The sequence below is a fragment of the Phalacrocorax aristotelis genome, chromosome 3, assembly GCF_949628215.1.
Source record: "Phalacrocorax aristotelis chromosome 3, bGulAri2.1, whole genome shotgun sequence".
In the NCBI taxonomy this organism is placed as follows: domain Eukaryota; kingdom Metazoa; phylum Chordata; class Aves; order Suliformes; family Phalacrocoracidae; genus Phalacrocorax; species Phalacrocorax aristotelis.
In genome coordinates, this window is record NC_134278.1 from 87,258,769 (window position 1) to 87,273,679 (window position 14,911).

Genomic DNA, 14,911 nt, shown 5'->3' on the forward strand with positions numbered 1-14,911 from the left:
GAGCTGCTCATGCTGCCTATGCAGAAGCCCCTCTTCTTCTGTTATTTCTACTCTGCAATATAATCAGTCGTGTATGAAGAAGGGACTTTCTTGTGGATATTTATAAATGAAGTAGAAGCAGATATTTTTGCAGGTTTTGTGCCTTGTACCCTGACTCTTTGTGTTCAGTTTAAGTCATAAATGAGCAATACCTATATAAGTAGCCAACAAAGCGTTATATTTGCATACATATTAACGTAAATAAATAAACACATAGCACATTTAACATAGCTTCCATAAAGCCAATTATTTTTTTTCCACAGTTGCAGTTTAAAGGCATTAAATGTTAGAAATTAAGTTTTAAGGGGAGGGGAGAGAACTCTTATTTACATTATAAAGGCCTATGACTTTTTTTAAACTTTATATTTTGGTCATCTTACTTTTCATTTCTATAGACTGTTCTGTCACCTCATGAAGCTGTAATCCATGTGGCTCTTGACCTTTATTATACAGGAAGGCTCCTGGCTATTAACTACCATATAAACATTAAGTACCCTGAGGCTGCCTTGCTGTTAATTCTATTTTTTTATTTTTAAGCAACGAATGTTGTCAAGACAGGAAGAACTTAAAGAACGAGCAAGAGTTCTGCTTGAGCAAGCACGAAGAGATGCAGCTTTAAAGGCAGGGAATAAGCAACTAACCAATACCATCATCCCAGCCCGCAATAAGCAGCTGAATGATGTAAGAGATATTGGCCAGAATGGCAGTTTACATAGTTAAAATGTATTGTACATGCATATGCTTTTGTGGGGTCATGTCCTTGCAGAATATTTCTTTTCCGTGTTGAATTGCTCTGATGTGCCATGTACCCGTAGTTCACTTTTAAATTCTGTTTCTCCTGCTATTATGGCCAGCAGAAATATGCCTTAGACTTCACTGTAAGCAGAGGTCCGAGAGACCTTCTTTGATTGGCACTGCAGTTTCTAATGGGACGAAAAACAAAAGTTACTTGTTAAATGATAGTGAAGTAATTTATGCTATTTTTGATTACTTCTCTTTTTTCAGTTAATGTAAATGCATTCCCTCTGCCTGTGATGTCAGCTACTTGCTTCTTCATAAGTGTTGTTGCAGTGAATGAAGCTGCTTGTGACAGTCTTGTAAAAGAGTTGATGGAACAATTCCTTTTTATCACCAAACTTGATTATGCTGGTGAGGTGGGAAAGTGGAGCTGGGGAATGAGCTCCAGTGTCAAAGCAGCTATGTTTGCACCTCCAGTGGCCTCCGTGGTGACCTGGAAGGATGCATACTCTCTGGAGATGAAAGCTAATTCATTTTTATGCAAACCTTAGCAATGTGGGTTTTGTGTTTCTAACTATTGCACATTAGAGACTGTACTGACAACTGAGAATGTAAATGTAACTGAAAAATAACGACACAGAGAAAGGCTTGAATCTTTACTGATTCACATCTTTCAGAGCCTAGTCCTGAGGGGCAGATTCTGCTTTTTACATAAACGGGATCATACAATCAAATAAATAAGACAGTGATTTACATGTCTCATTTCATTCTCTTAACTCTCTTGACTCCATGCTATACTTTTTTCGTAACCATTTCTCTCCCCAAACTGACGTTTCTTTTCTCCTCAAAATCTATTCATATATTCAGACAAGTCTTAATCGTATAATGATACATTAATGATACAAAAGCAATTTTTTTATTACTTTGTATTTAAGTTTTTCCTAGGTAAGTATATTTTAGCATAAATTTCACTTGAGGTTTTTTTTTAAAGTAGTTTTTCATAAAGCAAACAGTATTAGAAGAGGGATACTATAGGCAACTACTCCGGCAGGGATAACTGTAATTAGAGCTGCCTAAGATTTTTTAATTACAAGCTCCTATTTTCAAAGGTTTTACAATTTTGCTCGTAGTTCGTTGTTTGAGTTGAAATTTTCCCCATCAGCCCTCTGCCTCAGGGTATTTTTTTAAACTTTAAAAAAACCTGTGTTCAACTGTTTTTCTGTATTAGGTTAAAGCATTTTTTTATTCATGTTAAAAAATGTCGTGTGGGAATAAGGTTCCATCCCTTGAAAAAATCTGTTCAAAACAATCAAAGTTGTGTTAATAGCACAATCTTGTCAGAGGGCCTTGAGGTTCCAAAAAGTTGGTGTCAGTAAAAATTGTCTGTATGGACACAACATAGCAAGTGCATCTTTTACCATTGCTCCCCTAAGGATCAGGGCCCATTCTGATGCAGATCGTAGTATTGGAAGGCAAAACTTTCTCTTTTAGACTCAAACTCCTGCTGATGAATTCCAAACAGGAGGAAAAGGAGCCACCCCACTAGCATGCAGAGGAGAGGTGCCCTGGGTAGACAGAAAGGAGGTAGATGGCAATGTGAAGTTAGACAAAAACAAATACTCTGTCTAGGCCATGAAAACCAGCTGAAGGATAGGAGATGGGGGCAGTTTTCAGGGTGAGAGTCAGGATTGCATGGTTCAGGCAGCCGGACTGCCCATGGGACCTTATTTCATTTGCTACAGAAGCTGAAAAATTAATTAGGGGCCTGCAGGAAAAGGAAGGGCAGTCTTTTAGGGCTGCTCTGCAGAGCCAAAGTTTCTTGCTGCCTCCATCGGAAGCTCTTTACAATGTTGGGAAGTACCTTCAACCCAACATACTCAAGGTGGCAGATTCCTTGATGTCTGATTGCCACCCCAAGATTCTTGGGGACTGATTTCTGGAAGCTTTGAATGCACCCAGCTGTAGCCAAATCAAGGAAAACTGTGCTGTGAACAAATGGTCCTGGCTCCTCTGAAATCCTGGGCACTCTGAGCAAACAGGTAATGGTGACTCTTGAGCTGACTGTAACAAAAGAATAACAAAAGCTCCTCAGCTCAGAAGGGTGTTGTGGAGATGTAATCTGGCAACTCTGGTACAATAGTGAAGAGTGCCACAGAAATGCTCTGGAATAAATTAATAATTCTGTGTTCAGAGAAAAATTTAACTACCATATTTTAAACAAGGTGTAAGGCAGACAGTAAATGATGAAGGTAAAGTGATATATAGAACAGTTGTTCGTTCGCTGAACGATGTCAGTCATGGCCACTGAAAAAGGCAAGCATCCTGTAGAAAAAAAAGAGTGAGTTATGCAATTACAGACTATATGAAATGAGAACCAATGCAAGGTTGTAGAGCTACTGTAATTTCAACATTCTTTAACTTTTGAGTGCTTCACTTACCAAGCCTAATATTCCTCTAATGCATTTCAGTGGGAAACATGCATTGTAAAAGGGGGATGTCTTTAATGGAGGCTGGTATAGTATTCATATGTCATATATTATAGAAAGTTGATCTGTAATATATATTATATAAAGCAGTATATAAAACATATTCATATGTTATATACATATCCATACACGTGTATGTTCTGAATGAGTACTGTTGTGGTTTAACCCCAGCCGGCAACCAAGCCCGCCACGCAGCCGCTCGCTCACTGCCCCCCAGTGGGATGGGGGAGAGAATCAGAAGAGTAAAAGTGAGAAAACTCATTGGTTGAGACAAAGGCAGTTCAATAAGTAAAGCAAAAGCCACATATGCAAGAAAACTAAAGCAAGGAATTCATGCACTCCTTCCCATGGGCAGGCAGGTGTTCAGCCATCTCCAGGAAAGCAAGGCTCCATCAGGCGTAATGGTTACTTGGGAAGACAAACTCTGTAACTCCAAATATCCGCCCTCTTCCTCCTTCCCCCAGCTTTATCTGCTGAGCATGATGTCATATGGTATAGAATATCCCTTGGGTCATCAGCTGGGGTCAGCTGTCCCAGCCGTGTCCCCTCCCAGCTTCTTGTGCACCCCCAGCCCCTTGCTGGTGGGGTGAGAAGCAGAAAAGGCCTTGACACTGTGTAAGCACTGCTCAGCAATAACAAAAACATCCCTGTATTATCAACACTGTGCCCAGCACAAGTCCAACACATAGCCTCATAATACCTTCTATGAAGAAAATTAACAGAATCCCTGCCAAAGTCAGCACAGGGATGTATGTATTCATCAACATATAGATAAAAGATAAAGTACATTGATTTCTGTTTTTCTTTAACATATTTGATCTTCAAGGATAGGAGACCTTTCAATTTGATGTAGTTATGCCAATTTACTACAGGTTAACTATTAAGGTTAATAATAAGAACTTTGACACAAAGCAGTGTTGTATGTGTCAGTGTGTGGTAATGTGTGTTATTCAAATGAGAGTTATGATAATGAGAATCAGCATTTAGTAGTGGGAATTGGACTAGGCTCATTTTTGGGATGGATTGAGAGGGATTCAGAAGAAAATAGTTTAAAATAGGAAGATCTAATTTTAAATAAGAAAACTTTAAAAAGATAATCCAGGGCCAATACTTTCAAAAGTGACTCTTGAAGTTTGCACAGTTGCACCTTTTTTGATACCTTCATGAAAAGAGCTTTAATCAGCCCAGTGTGTCAGGGTGTGCTCTGAAAATCAGTCACCCCAGCTAAACTAAGCCTGCAGAGTCAAAACTTTCAATAACCTTGTCTCATAGGCCTTGCTGTTGCCACTTTACATTTGTCATATGAGAACTATGAGTCGCTGTTTTCTTAGTAAACAAGTGAGAAAAATATACGGTGTGTGGGGTTGTATTGCTGCTTGAGGTCAACAAAAGGGAGGAAATTTCCAAGTCTGTTCCATGGTCATAAATACAGGTTACTTGGTATGTGCTAGCCTGATTTGTTTTGATAAATGTATTTTTTAAAAAAAATAACCAAACAAAAAAAAAAAAACACAAACCAGCAGTGTTCCTGTTTCTCCTCATGTTTCTTTTCATAGAGAAAATACTTCAGTCCTTCAGCCAAAGCATTACCCTTTCTTTGGTAGAACCAATATTCTGTTATTTTTTTCAGTAGTCATGTACTCTGGGCTTCCTTTTTTCCCACTCCCCTCCCCCACCCTCTTTTTTAAAAATCTCTGTTGTCTCTTTATTGGCCATTAACTGACCTGTCATGAAGTACTGGCTGTTTCCCCATGAGATGTCCATTCTCTTGGCTGTTTACCCCTTTTTCTTGAGTCTTATTTCTTGCTGCCATGTGCTTCCATCTCATGTTTGTGCTCTGTGGTTGGGCCCATATCAGTATTCTCACTTGCTTTACTTTTTTCTTTTTAACTCAGAAAATGATCATATTATGGGAGCAGAAGATTAAGGCACTCAATTTGCTCGTATATCTGTTAACCCAATTCCATTTTCCTCTGAATCACATATTTCTCATTGCATCCCAAGCTGTATCCTTTTCCTGTTTTTTAGTTTGTGTTGTCTTGCTCTTTTATCTCTCTCAGGTTGTATTTCAGCTGTCTGCCCTGGCCATTTCAGCTCCCCTTCTTCTCCTTTTTAACTTTTCTTTCTTAATACCTGCTCTCTTTGCTCTTTCTTCCCTTAGACATCTTCCCTCTGTGCCTTCTGCCCCATCGTCTTCCATTCCTGTTCAACCCACCTGGCCTAGTCCTGTCATTCTCGGGTTGCTTCCTCTATTTGTGTCATATTAGCCCCTTTTCTTTTCTCCCATTTCTTCCCTACTTGCAGCATGGTAGTTTTTTCACTGTTCAGTCTGCTTGTTTGGTGCTTCTCAGAAGCCTTCAATCTGCAAGCTGTATGCATGCCAGCCTGTATGTATGTAAGCCTGTAGGCAGGTATTTGAAGTCTAAGAAGAGACCGCATTGATCAGAAACTCCTTGAAAACATGCTTATGGTTTGGGAGGATCATAGATATGTCCTTAAAATTGAGCAGACTTTTGGAGACTGGAAGAATTAGCTTAAAAGCTCTGTGAACAGAGTTACTGATCCCCTCATGGATCCCTTTCTCTATGGTAGATTTATAAACAGCTCAGCCTTTCTGCTTGCTTTCTTGATGTAGGTGTGCAAGTAGTGACTCTTTTACAAGATGCTTCTGTCATTTCCAATCTGGTATAGCAGCTGTAATCACTTAGCTTTTAACCAGGACAGCCTTTTTATTAGCTTTCTCATTTTTATTTAACTCACCTTTTCTCATGATGAATATCACAGGGCTAGAAGGGACATATCTGCTCCTGCCAGATGCTGTAAAATATCAACCTGTAGTGATGGTTGTTAGCAGCAGTAGCTTGGCTGGAATGAGATGTTGGAAAGGCTAGGAGACTGGAGCTGGTCTGTGCAACCTAACTCCTAACTGGCAAAGTGGCAGGCTAGAGGGGACCACAACAAGCGGGAAATACTCAGGAGTCACAGGGTTAAAAGGTGTTTCCAGCAGGGAACCCTCACTTGCAGAATGTGGAGTGGAATCCATAATTCTTGAATCTCTGTGTAATTCTGCTGTCAGGAAATATCTGCAAAGGCCAGCGGCAAAATTTTCATCTTATTCTCCTTTAATGACTGGGCCACATAAAGAATGGAAATTTACTGCAGCTGTCATTACTCTGTAAACTCAAACAGCCATGGTTATGGAGTCAGCGTGATTACAGAGAATGGAATTAGGAGTTAAGAAATGCACAGGCAACTTTAATTAACCTTCTTTGTGTATATGCATTATGATGCAGTCTTGTGATCACATACAATTTTTCCCAAAGCAATTGTGTCTCATTTAGCTCAGAGGATTGCAGTGATGTAGAAGGCTGTTTGTCCAGAGGACCTCTGTCCTTTTGGTTGCAGAAATTGGAAGGTGTGCGGCAAATGAAGCAGGGATTGCAAGGAGCAAAAAGATGAGGTCACGGTTAAGGTGCTTAAAAGAATTAAATGTAATGCTGCCTTTGCCTCAGACTTCCTGATCAGTACTGCTGAATCTTTTGAACCAAACTTCCTCCAAGTGGTCACTAATTGTGTATCCTTCCTTTCCAGATTGCCGTTTGAGGTGAAGGTTTGATTTGCAGATGTACTGAGTATCCAGGTCTGTCAGGGAAATCAGTTGGAGCTGTGCTTGAGACACATAAAGGGCTGCATAAAGCTTAGTATACTGAAAAAAACCAGGTAATAGGCTTCCCAGAGTGAGCACCCAGTGTTAGATCCTTTTAGCTGGATCTCTCTGTCTCAGTTCTCATCCGAAGAACAGGGTAATAACACCACCACCACAGGGTTTTGTGAGAAGGGAATGTGATTAATGCTTTTGAGGCACTTAAATACCGTAGTGTGAGCACTGTAGAAAAGCCCTTGAAGAAATTAATAATTCTGTCTACAGAGCAAGATTTTAATATTGTGGAGTAAAGAATGGTGCTATATATTGAACAGTGAAAATAAACTAAAGTATTGAACGCCACTGGGTAGAGCTCAGATCTGGGCTGAATATCAGGGGTTAGTAATAGTAAAAGGTGTAAAAGTAACAAGGCTCTGTTCTAAAGGATACAGAGCAGGATGAAAATTAAGATTATGCTTAGTAGTTTTATTTCTGACATCTCCTAAATTGTGTGTCAAATTCTTTTAACTTGTTTTTGCAAGGTAGATAGCTTTAGCAGAGAATGCCATATAGCATGGAATTAATGAAAAATAGTGCTCATCTGGCAAAGAATGTGTTTTTCTTCGTAACACGCGCCGCAGATTGTTCCTGTAGTTGTTTGGGTTTAGCTTGAGCTAAAGATTCCTCCTGAGGTGCTGGACTGGACCTCTTATATGGATTTGGCCCAAAATTTTGCATATTTAGGATTTTGCATATGTAGGTTCTCAGATGCAGAAGTTCAATAGCATGATACCTGGAGGGAATCACTCTGTCTTTTGCCTCTTGTGAAACAGGAAAACAGTAATTCTTTCTCCACAGCAGCATTCTGAGGATGACTACACTAAAAATTGTGAGGGACTCCATTTATACAATAAGTATTTAAAACCAACTTAATATGTTAATTGAAGGGGTGTTTTCAGAGAGCAACCCTGATGCTGTGCTTAAATGAAATTGTTGCTAGCCTGCTTTCTATACAGAGAAAGATTTGGGTTTACTTGTCTCTGCTACCGTTATTTCATATTTAAGTTGAAAGACAGCTATAGCTGCCTAAATATAAAACAAAAAAAAAAGTTTGAAAGTGTGGTGGGCACTATATTCAGCTTTCAAATTTGCAGATACGAAGTACCTCACCAAAAAGCTGTAACCTTCAAACGTGCAAATGCTGTCTGTATACAGAGGGCAGCAGGAATGGGCTATGCCATGAGATTGTTTCTTTCTGCTCAGAATATTGCTTTTTATTACTCACTTGCTCAAAGGACTTGTTGCAGCTGTATCTAATTCATATTTAATAAGCTGTTTCTACTTCAGGTGTCAATCTGTTTTGCCCATTACTTTTCATTTCATAAATATTTGAGTGCAAAATGGTAACTTCTTTTGCATCCACAGCAGACTAGTAGAAATTGAGGTCTTTTTAGAAAAGCTTCAGAAAGTGACAAAGTGTGAAAGGAGATGAGTTTGTATACTCTCACTTTAATTTTTACTGCATACATTTGCACAGTTACAGGATATACCAGCTGCAGTAAAATAAACATAAAGCATTATTTTAAATGCTGAGAAAAATGCTTTAATAAATAGTCCCATTTATTGATCATGTCCTGCAATAATCTGCTGCCCCTCTGAGCTACTAAGCTCGTAACTGTCACGCTCTAATATGTGACCAAAAAGAAAACTTGAGCCAACATGTCCAGAAGTGGTACAGAATGCAAATTCACATTAGACAGCAAAAATAGTATATTTTAATTTGATTGAAAGATGCCTTAAACTCAAGTTAGCATTGCAAATATTCTTTCCTCCAAATATTTTAATAGATTCTTGAAAATTAGTACTGGATAGCTTTAGTCAGTAATTTTTATTTCTACATGAAACCAGAATCCCTACTTCTGTTGCATTAGGAAAGGCATCTAGCTCATCAGTGGATTTTTTGTAGTGGTCTCCTCAGTTGGAAAACAAATGTCTGTGTGTGAGGTGGTAATGTTAATTCATTTAAAGAAACACTCCCAAGTTATTCCCATCTTGTTTTTCTTAAAAAAAACAAAGAGAGAAAAGCTGATCTTTATTAATTAAACGTCTAACATGAATTTATTGAGGTGTAGGACTTTGCAGATGGCAACCTTGGTCTTTTAATATTAATTGGAAAATATTGATTGAAAAAAGACTAGTCTGTCATGCTGATAATTGTGACCAGATTTAGATATGATCACTAGATCTTCCTGAGATTACAAAGAAGCAGTTACTATCTAACTGGTAAAAAGATTGAACATTATTGTGGTAATCCCTGAGCTTTGGTAACTTATTCCCTGTTGTTCATTTATGTGTCTTGTCTGTATGCCACTATAAAGTGGTTAAATATGGTTTAAGCTGATAAGACTATGCTGTATAGTATTTACATTTCATGAGCGCACCAAGTTTTATAGCTGTTTTAACAATATACTTTTCTTTAAATGAAGGTTAGACCTGCTGACTGAACACTTCAAAACCACAACTGAACTGATATTTACTTCTTTATAACGACGTGCTAAGGTTGAGATAACCTGATCTCATTTCCTTGATGGCAAGAACAAACAGGTTTTATTTAATGTTACTCAATACATGAAAAATAATAAAAAAAACCCCTGTAACTTTCCAAGAAGCTTTTATATCTTTTGACTTCATATTTGATCTGTTTAAGCACTTCTATTACTATGAAGTTGTGATATTTCACTGTACAAAAATACTGCTGTAGACGACTCCCTGGCATAACTGGGAAAATAAATCAATTAGTGCAGGTAAACTCCTTTCTAAGAAGAATTAGTATGCATGGTCAGTTTTATACCAGGAGGGATTTAATGAATAAAGTGTAACCTTTGATAATGCAAGACAAATGTTAGGCAGTTTGAGTTTTAGATATAAATGCTTGAGATTCTCAGCTGAATTTTATTACTGTTATTTTCATAAGCTGTGTCTATTTACACCACTTAAGCATCCAGTCTAAATATATAAACACATGGTTATTTATTATGTGGATGTAAACTCAAGGTGCTGCATAGTCTGCAGCTGTAACATTAACTTGCACGCTCACAGAAAATAGGCTGTCCATTTATTAACTGTTTTAACATCATCTGGACAGCATTAGTTAAAAAACTTAAGCATCTTCTATCAGTTAATAAATATTAGCAAAAAAAAAAAGGTCTCAGTGTTTCAGAGCTCTCCCTTTGTGGATGAAGCGCGATACAGGTTTCTTAGCATCTGGAATGCTCTTTTTCTATTGTGGCTAATAACTGTGGATATTTTCTGTATGGATGTTCAGTACACGCTGTTGTGAATCCCAGGACTTAGAGCTGTATTTTGCATTGCCTATTCCGTTATTGCTCAGCATGCACAAGGGTAGAGTTAAAATCTTTATTCATTTCATTTAAAAATGTTTCTTTTGTTCTCCTTATCATGTTCTGGCTTTCCCAAGGATATATGCCTTGAACGAAAAGTCACATGTGCATTACTAATTGTGTGCCATTGTATTTACAGTTCCTAGTGGTGGCACTGTGAAGCTACTAATTCTTTTGCTTCACTTGATGTAAAATAATCTGAGTGTCTTTGATAGCAGTGAAACAGTATTAATTGTTTTGTACATTTCTTGGTCACTCTTCTTAGGTGGTCTTCATAATCTATTAGAACTTTCAGCCAGATTTTTGTAATGTCATGCCTCCAGCGGTGATTAAATTGGTAATTAATGAACAGTCCTTGGCAACATAAACCACATCCCGTTAATTTTCCCTTTTGAGTTTTTAGAAGTTGTCGTCTCTGTCAGAAAGCATTGCGCCACCTTGCTACGGCCCCTTGGCATGAAACCACAACGGCTTGATTTTTTGCAGCCATTAGTAGATCAGAGCAGTAATTTCACAGTATTTTGGTCAGGGTAATTATAGTACCAAGTACCAAGCAGAGTTGGGAATTCACACAAGAAGTCCAGAAATACCAGGTGAGCTTCCTTGTGTTCACTGGGACGTTATGATTAGTTTAATTGGGCTTTGTTTGATTTCAGCCGCAGAGGCTCTTTGTGCCACGGCACTGCAGCCACTTTCCACTTTAGTGTTTCTGACCTGCATTGACAGGAACTGGTGCAAAAATGAACTCTTTGAAGTGGGACTCTTTGGAGAGGGCAACTAAAAAAGGGGAAAAGTGATGTGTAAGTAGTTTACTGTAGCAAAGTGCAAAACTAGACCAACTGCTCTGCATTTTGCAGGTGATGTGCTTCAAGTTCTTTTATATTCCTAGCCGGACCAGATAATATTTCTGCTATGTTCGTGCAAATGTTTAGTAAATTACTGCATTTAAAAAACTCAATCTTTTTTTAATCACTGGCTTTTATATAGCACCTGCTGTTCTACCTTCCTTTGAAGATACAGTCGTTTCTCCCAGCAGAAATACTGCAAATCATCTTTTTAGTCCTGCAAACAAATCTGAGCGAATACATTAATGAGACTGCAGCTGCACTTAGTAGTTCACATGTCACAAAATAGTAGGTAAAGGCATTCATACTTGAGTGACTGACTATAGGTGTAGTGGACTTCAGCAGTAAATTGTGCACGTTAAAGTTTAAGTAGTCACTTGCCTGTTGGCTTCTGAATGAAAGGACTGTCACTGGTCACTTCTCCTGAAGCCTTAATGAAACCAAATAGTTTGCTACGAGTTTGGGCCTAACCATTGGGGTGTTTCATGCAGTCTTGTCAGTTGATGTTCATGAATTGACTTGAACGGAGATCAAAGTGTTTCTCAAAATGGAGAAGCGGGGAGAGAGACAGCTCCTTCAATTGCACCACAAGAGCTAATCAAGCCATCAGTTCTTTATGCACTCTGCGTGCCTTTAGAATTTAATACCCAATGGTTTGTCAGGACAAATTGAAATTCGGGGGGTGAGGGGGGGACGTCCCTCCTTGGCCTGCTGCAAATAAAGTACGCGCTTCACTTTTCTGGAGGCTCATTTTGTTAAATTTTATACTTCAATGTAAAATTGCAATGTTGATTAAATATTTGGGGTTGAAAAAAGAAAGTTAAGGTAAAGGATTCAATGGGCATTATACGCCTTAGTGCTAATTAAAGATCCAAGTTTAAAGTGAAAGAGAAACTAAACTCAGCGTGATTTTTTTTGTTTCTTTGCTTGCTAATGAACTTTTTTGCTGAAACATTTTAAATTGGATTCAGAAGATAGTTTTTTGAGTGTCAGTTAAAACAAAGTCATGTGAAAATGCTTCCCTCCCTCCCTCCCTCTCTTTTTAATTGATATGATTTAGGCAGAGGAAAATGGTAAGGGGGATTTTTCTATTGCAGAAGCAATTTTTAAGGGATTTAGTCTTTTTTAGCCTGAAGGTCTTCACACTAATGAGAGCACTTAAGTTACGTCCAGGCGTTGATTAGACAGCTCATCTATCAACTGGAGCATGAGAATTTGTATTTTAGGTGCCTTTTGTACATTATAAATGTATATGCTTTTTTACTACTTTAGAGTTTTATTTTCCACAAATTTTTATCTACCTTCTTTCACATCCAAGGTGGCTGTAGTGCAGCTGACAGAGCACGAACGGTAACAGGGAAATACTCTATATTTGATGAGAAAGAATATCAAAATTGTATCTTTACAAATTGGCATGCTGAATGCAAATTGCTACCCAGATACATTCCTTAAACCACCACAAGCCCCCTTAAATTCTAAATACATTCATTGAGGGAATGCAGCATTATATATTAAAAAATGCCCAACCACTCCACCCCACCAAAAGAAAATTGTGAATGCTCTCCCTACCTGTAGGTTTTTTTGCTGTGTTTAAAACACAATAGTGTCTTAATTATTTTCTGAACCATTCTGAAAAGTACAGCTTTGGTAACTTTCTGACATTTCAGGTTTAAAAAAAAAAATAAAATGTTGCCACCAGCTTGCACTATGAGCAGCCTGTAATAACAGTTAAAAAAGCTTTCTGAACTATTTGACAAGATTTCTTAGTACTGAGGCCATATGCTGTAGCCTTTAAGCTATTTCTTCCTATCAGTTTCATTATCACCTGCCTCTGAGTCTCCAATATCATCAGTAAGCACATGCAGAATCATAATTATGCCATGTACAAGTTCTTTGATAACATGTACAGTTTTCTTCTTAATTCTTTATCAAATGCATTGATCGTGGCATGTGTGCATTGATCCAGGTCCACCATCTGGCTGTGTGTGATAAGCACAGTGGCATCTTTGCATTTCCACTGTCATTCATTGCGCTACAATTTGGCTGCAGGGGAGTAGTGGCTGGGATTAGCCCTGTTCTGCTACTTACTTGCATTTTAAGTTGACACCTCTACAGCGGCTCAGACCACATTACAAACTGAAACACATACGCACGACTTAGTGATGTGACACTCCTCAATAAGCTTACTCCACTAGCTACTCAACAATCTGTAATTGGATTTGTAGGAATAACAGCAAAAGATTTCCTAAGAATTGCTGGGGACAGAAGGTGAAGTTTTCTCATTATTGGCAAAAGGCTAGGTATAGATCCTAGGCGATTGGTATTTTCCATTAAAAACAAGCTGCCAGCAGTTTGCAGGACATTTAAAAAAAAAAAAAAGCAAAATAGGATCCAGGGAGGCATAGGATTTGTACTTGTTCTATCCATTCTCATCACATGCAAGCAGACTGGGATCCCCCTACCCTCCCCCAAAAATTAAGAGAAGGGAGGGAACCAACTTTCGGAGGCACCCTGCAGCCCGCTCCGCTTTGTTTGGCTGGGAGTAAACTGGGAGCATTCCTCAGGAGGGCACGTCCTCCTCCTTCGGCGCAGGGTTGCCCGCCTGAGGAGGAAGCTTCCCAGGATGGCAGTCTGAAAGATGCTGCTCTCGAGCTTACGCATCCCAAACACTTGCCAAAAGTCTTTGTTTCATAACGCCACTTTTTTTTTTTTTAATTGTAAAGTCAAGTTTACACAAGAGAAAATCTTTTAAGTGGAGCTCGACAAATGTTGACTCCTAAAATGAGTAAGCAGCTTCTTTAACTTCTGTCTGCAACTCAGCTGTGGAAAGACAGAAGATACCACCTTTAGACTTATTGATCTCAGATGGGACGTTATGCCCTGTCTGGATGATGGCATTATTTCAGAATATCTCTCAGCCTGCACGCTTGAGACCCTGTTTGTGGGTAATGCCAATAGCATTGACAATTATGGTGACAGGCGTAACAAGCTTCTGGATCCTGACGCCTTAGGTGATTGTTGTCCCCAATTATACTTCCCAGATGAGGGAGAGCACAAACTTGCATAAGCAGAGAAGATTCCAGGGAAGAAGTTAATGGAGGGCTTTGTCGCTGCTTTTGGTTTAGATCGACATTCTCGATGATCTTTCTCAGGAGCCCCGTCGGTAGGCAAGGCTGCCCTCACATTGTTCACCGGGAGAGTGCCTCACTCTTAATATCGGTGCAGGCGAGCGAGAAGAGGAGGAGAACAGAAAGTGTATTTGGAATTAGATATTTCAGCCTGTCCTTAAAACTTGCTGTATAGGCAAGTGCAGTGTGAAATAGAAATGCTTGCCTTGATTGTCGCATAGATGTGCAGCTCCTAAAGGGTTAAACAGGTTAAATCTTATTTATCTGAATAGAACTGCAGGGCTGTTTTGCAGAATGCTCTAGCACAAATACCTATGGTTCACTTTGACGTTACAATTTTTTTGTTGGTTTCTTTACTTTAAATACTTGAACTGTTAGACCTTTTACTTTTTTCTCTGAGAAAGATGTATTTGTACCAGATTAGAAAAGCTAAACTGTTTCTTTACATTGAATAATCAGCCTGTCATGACAAATCTATCTCCTTCTGCATGAGTAGGTGCCAGTTTGACTAGCTTCTTTTAGGCTCACACTGGGTTTTAAGCTGGATCCATGTGCATGACTGGCAGTGCATTTGTTGGGCCAGATCTAAGGAGCCAGAGAGCGTTCAGCTCCTTTTTGCCTACAAAAGAGC

At 38.8% G+C, this 14,911-nt stretch overlaps 1 protein-coding gene across 11 annotated transcripts in view; it reads left to right on the forward strand.

The window, feature by feature from the left end:
- EHBP1 (EH domain binding protein 1) overlaps positions 1-14,911 on the forward strand; it is a 225,622-nt gene that overhangs the window by 153,268 nt on the left and 57,443 nt on the right. For all 11 annotated transcript variants that reach the window (XM_075088343.1, XM_075088349.1, XM_075088353.1 and 8 more), the window contains one exon: positions 577-720. In XM_075088343.1, the coding sequence (XP_074944444.1) occupies positions 577-720 (144 nt within the window). The remainder of the gene's footprint in view (positions 1-576; positions 721-14,911) is intronic.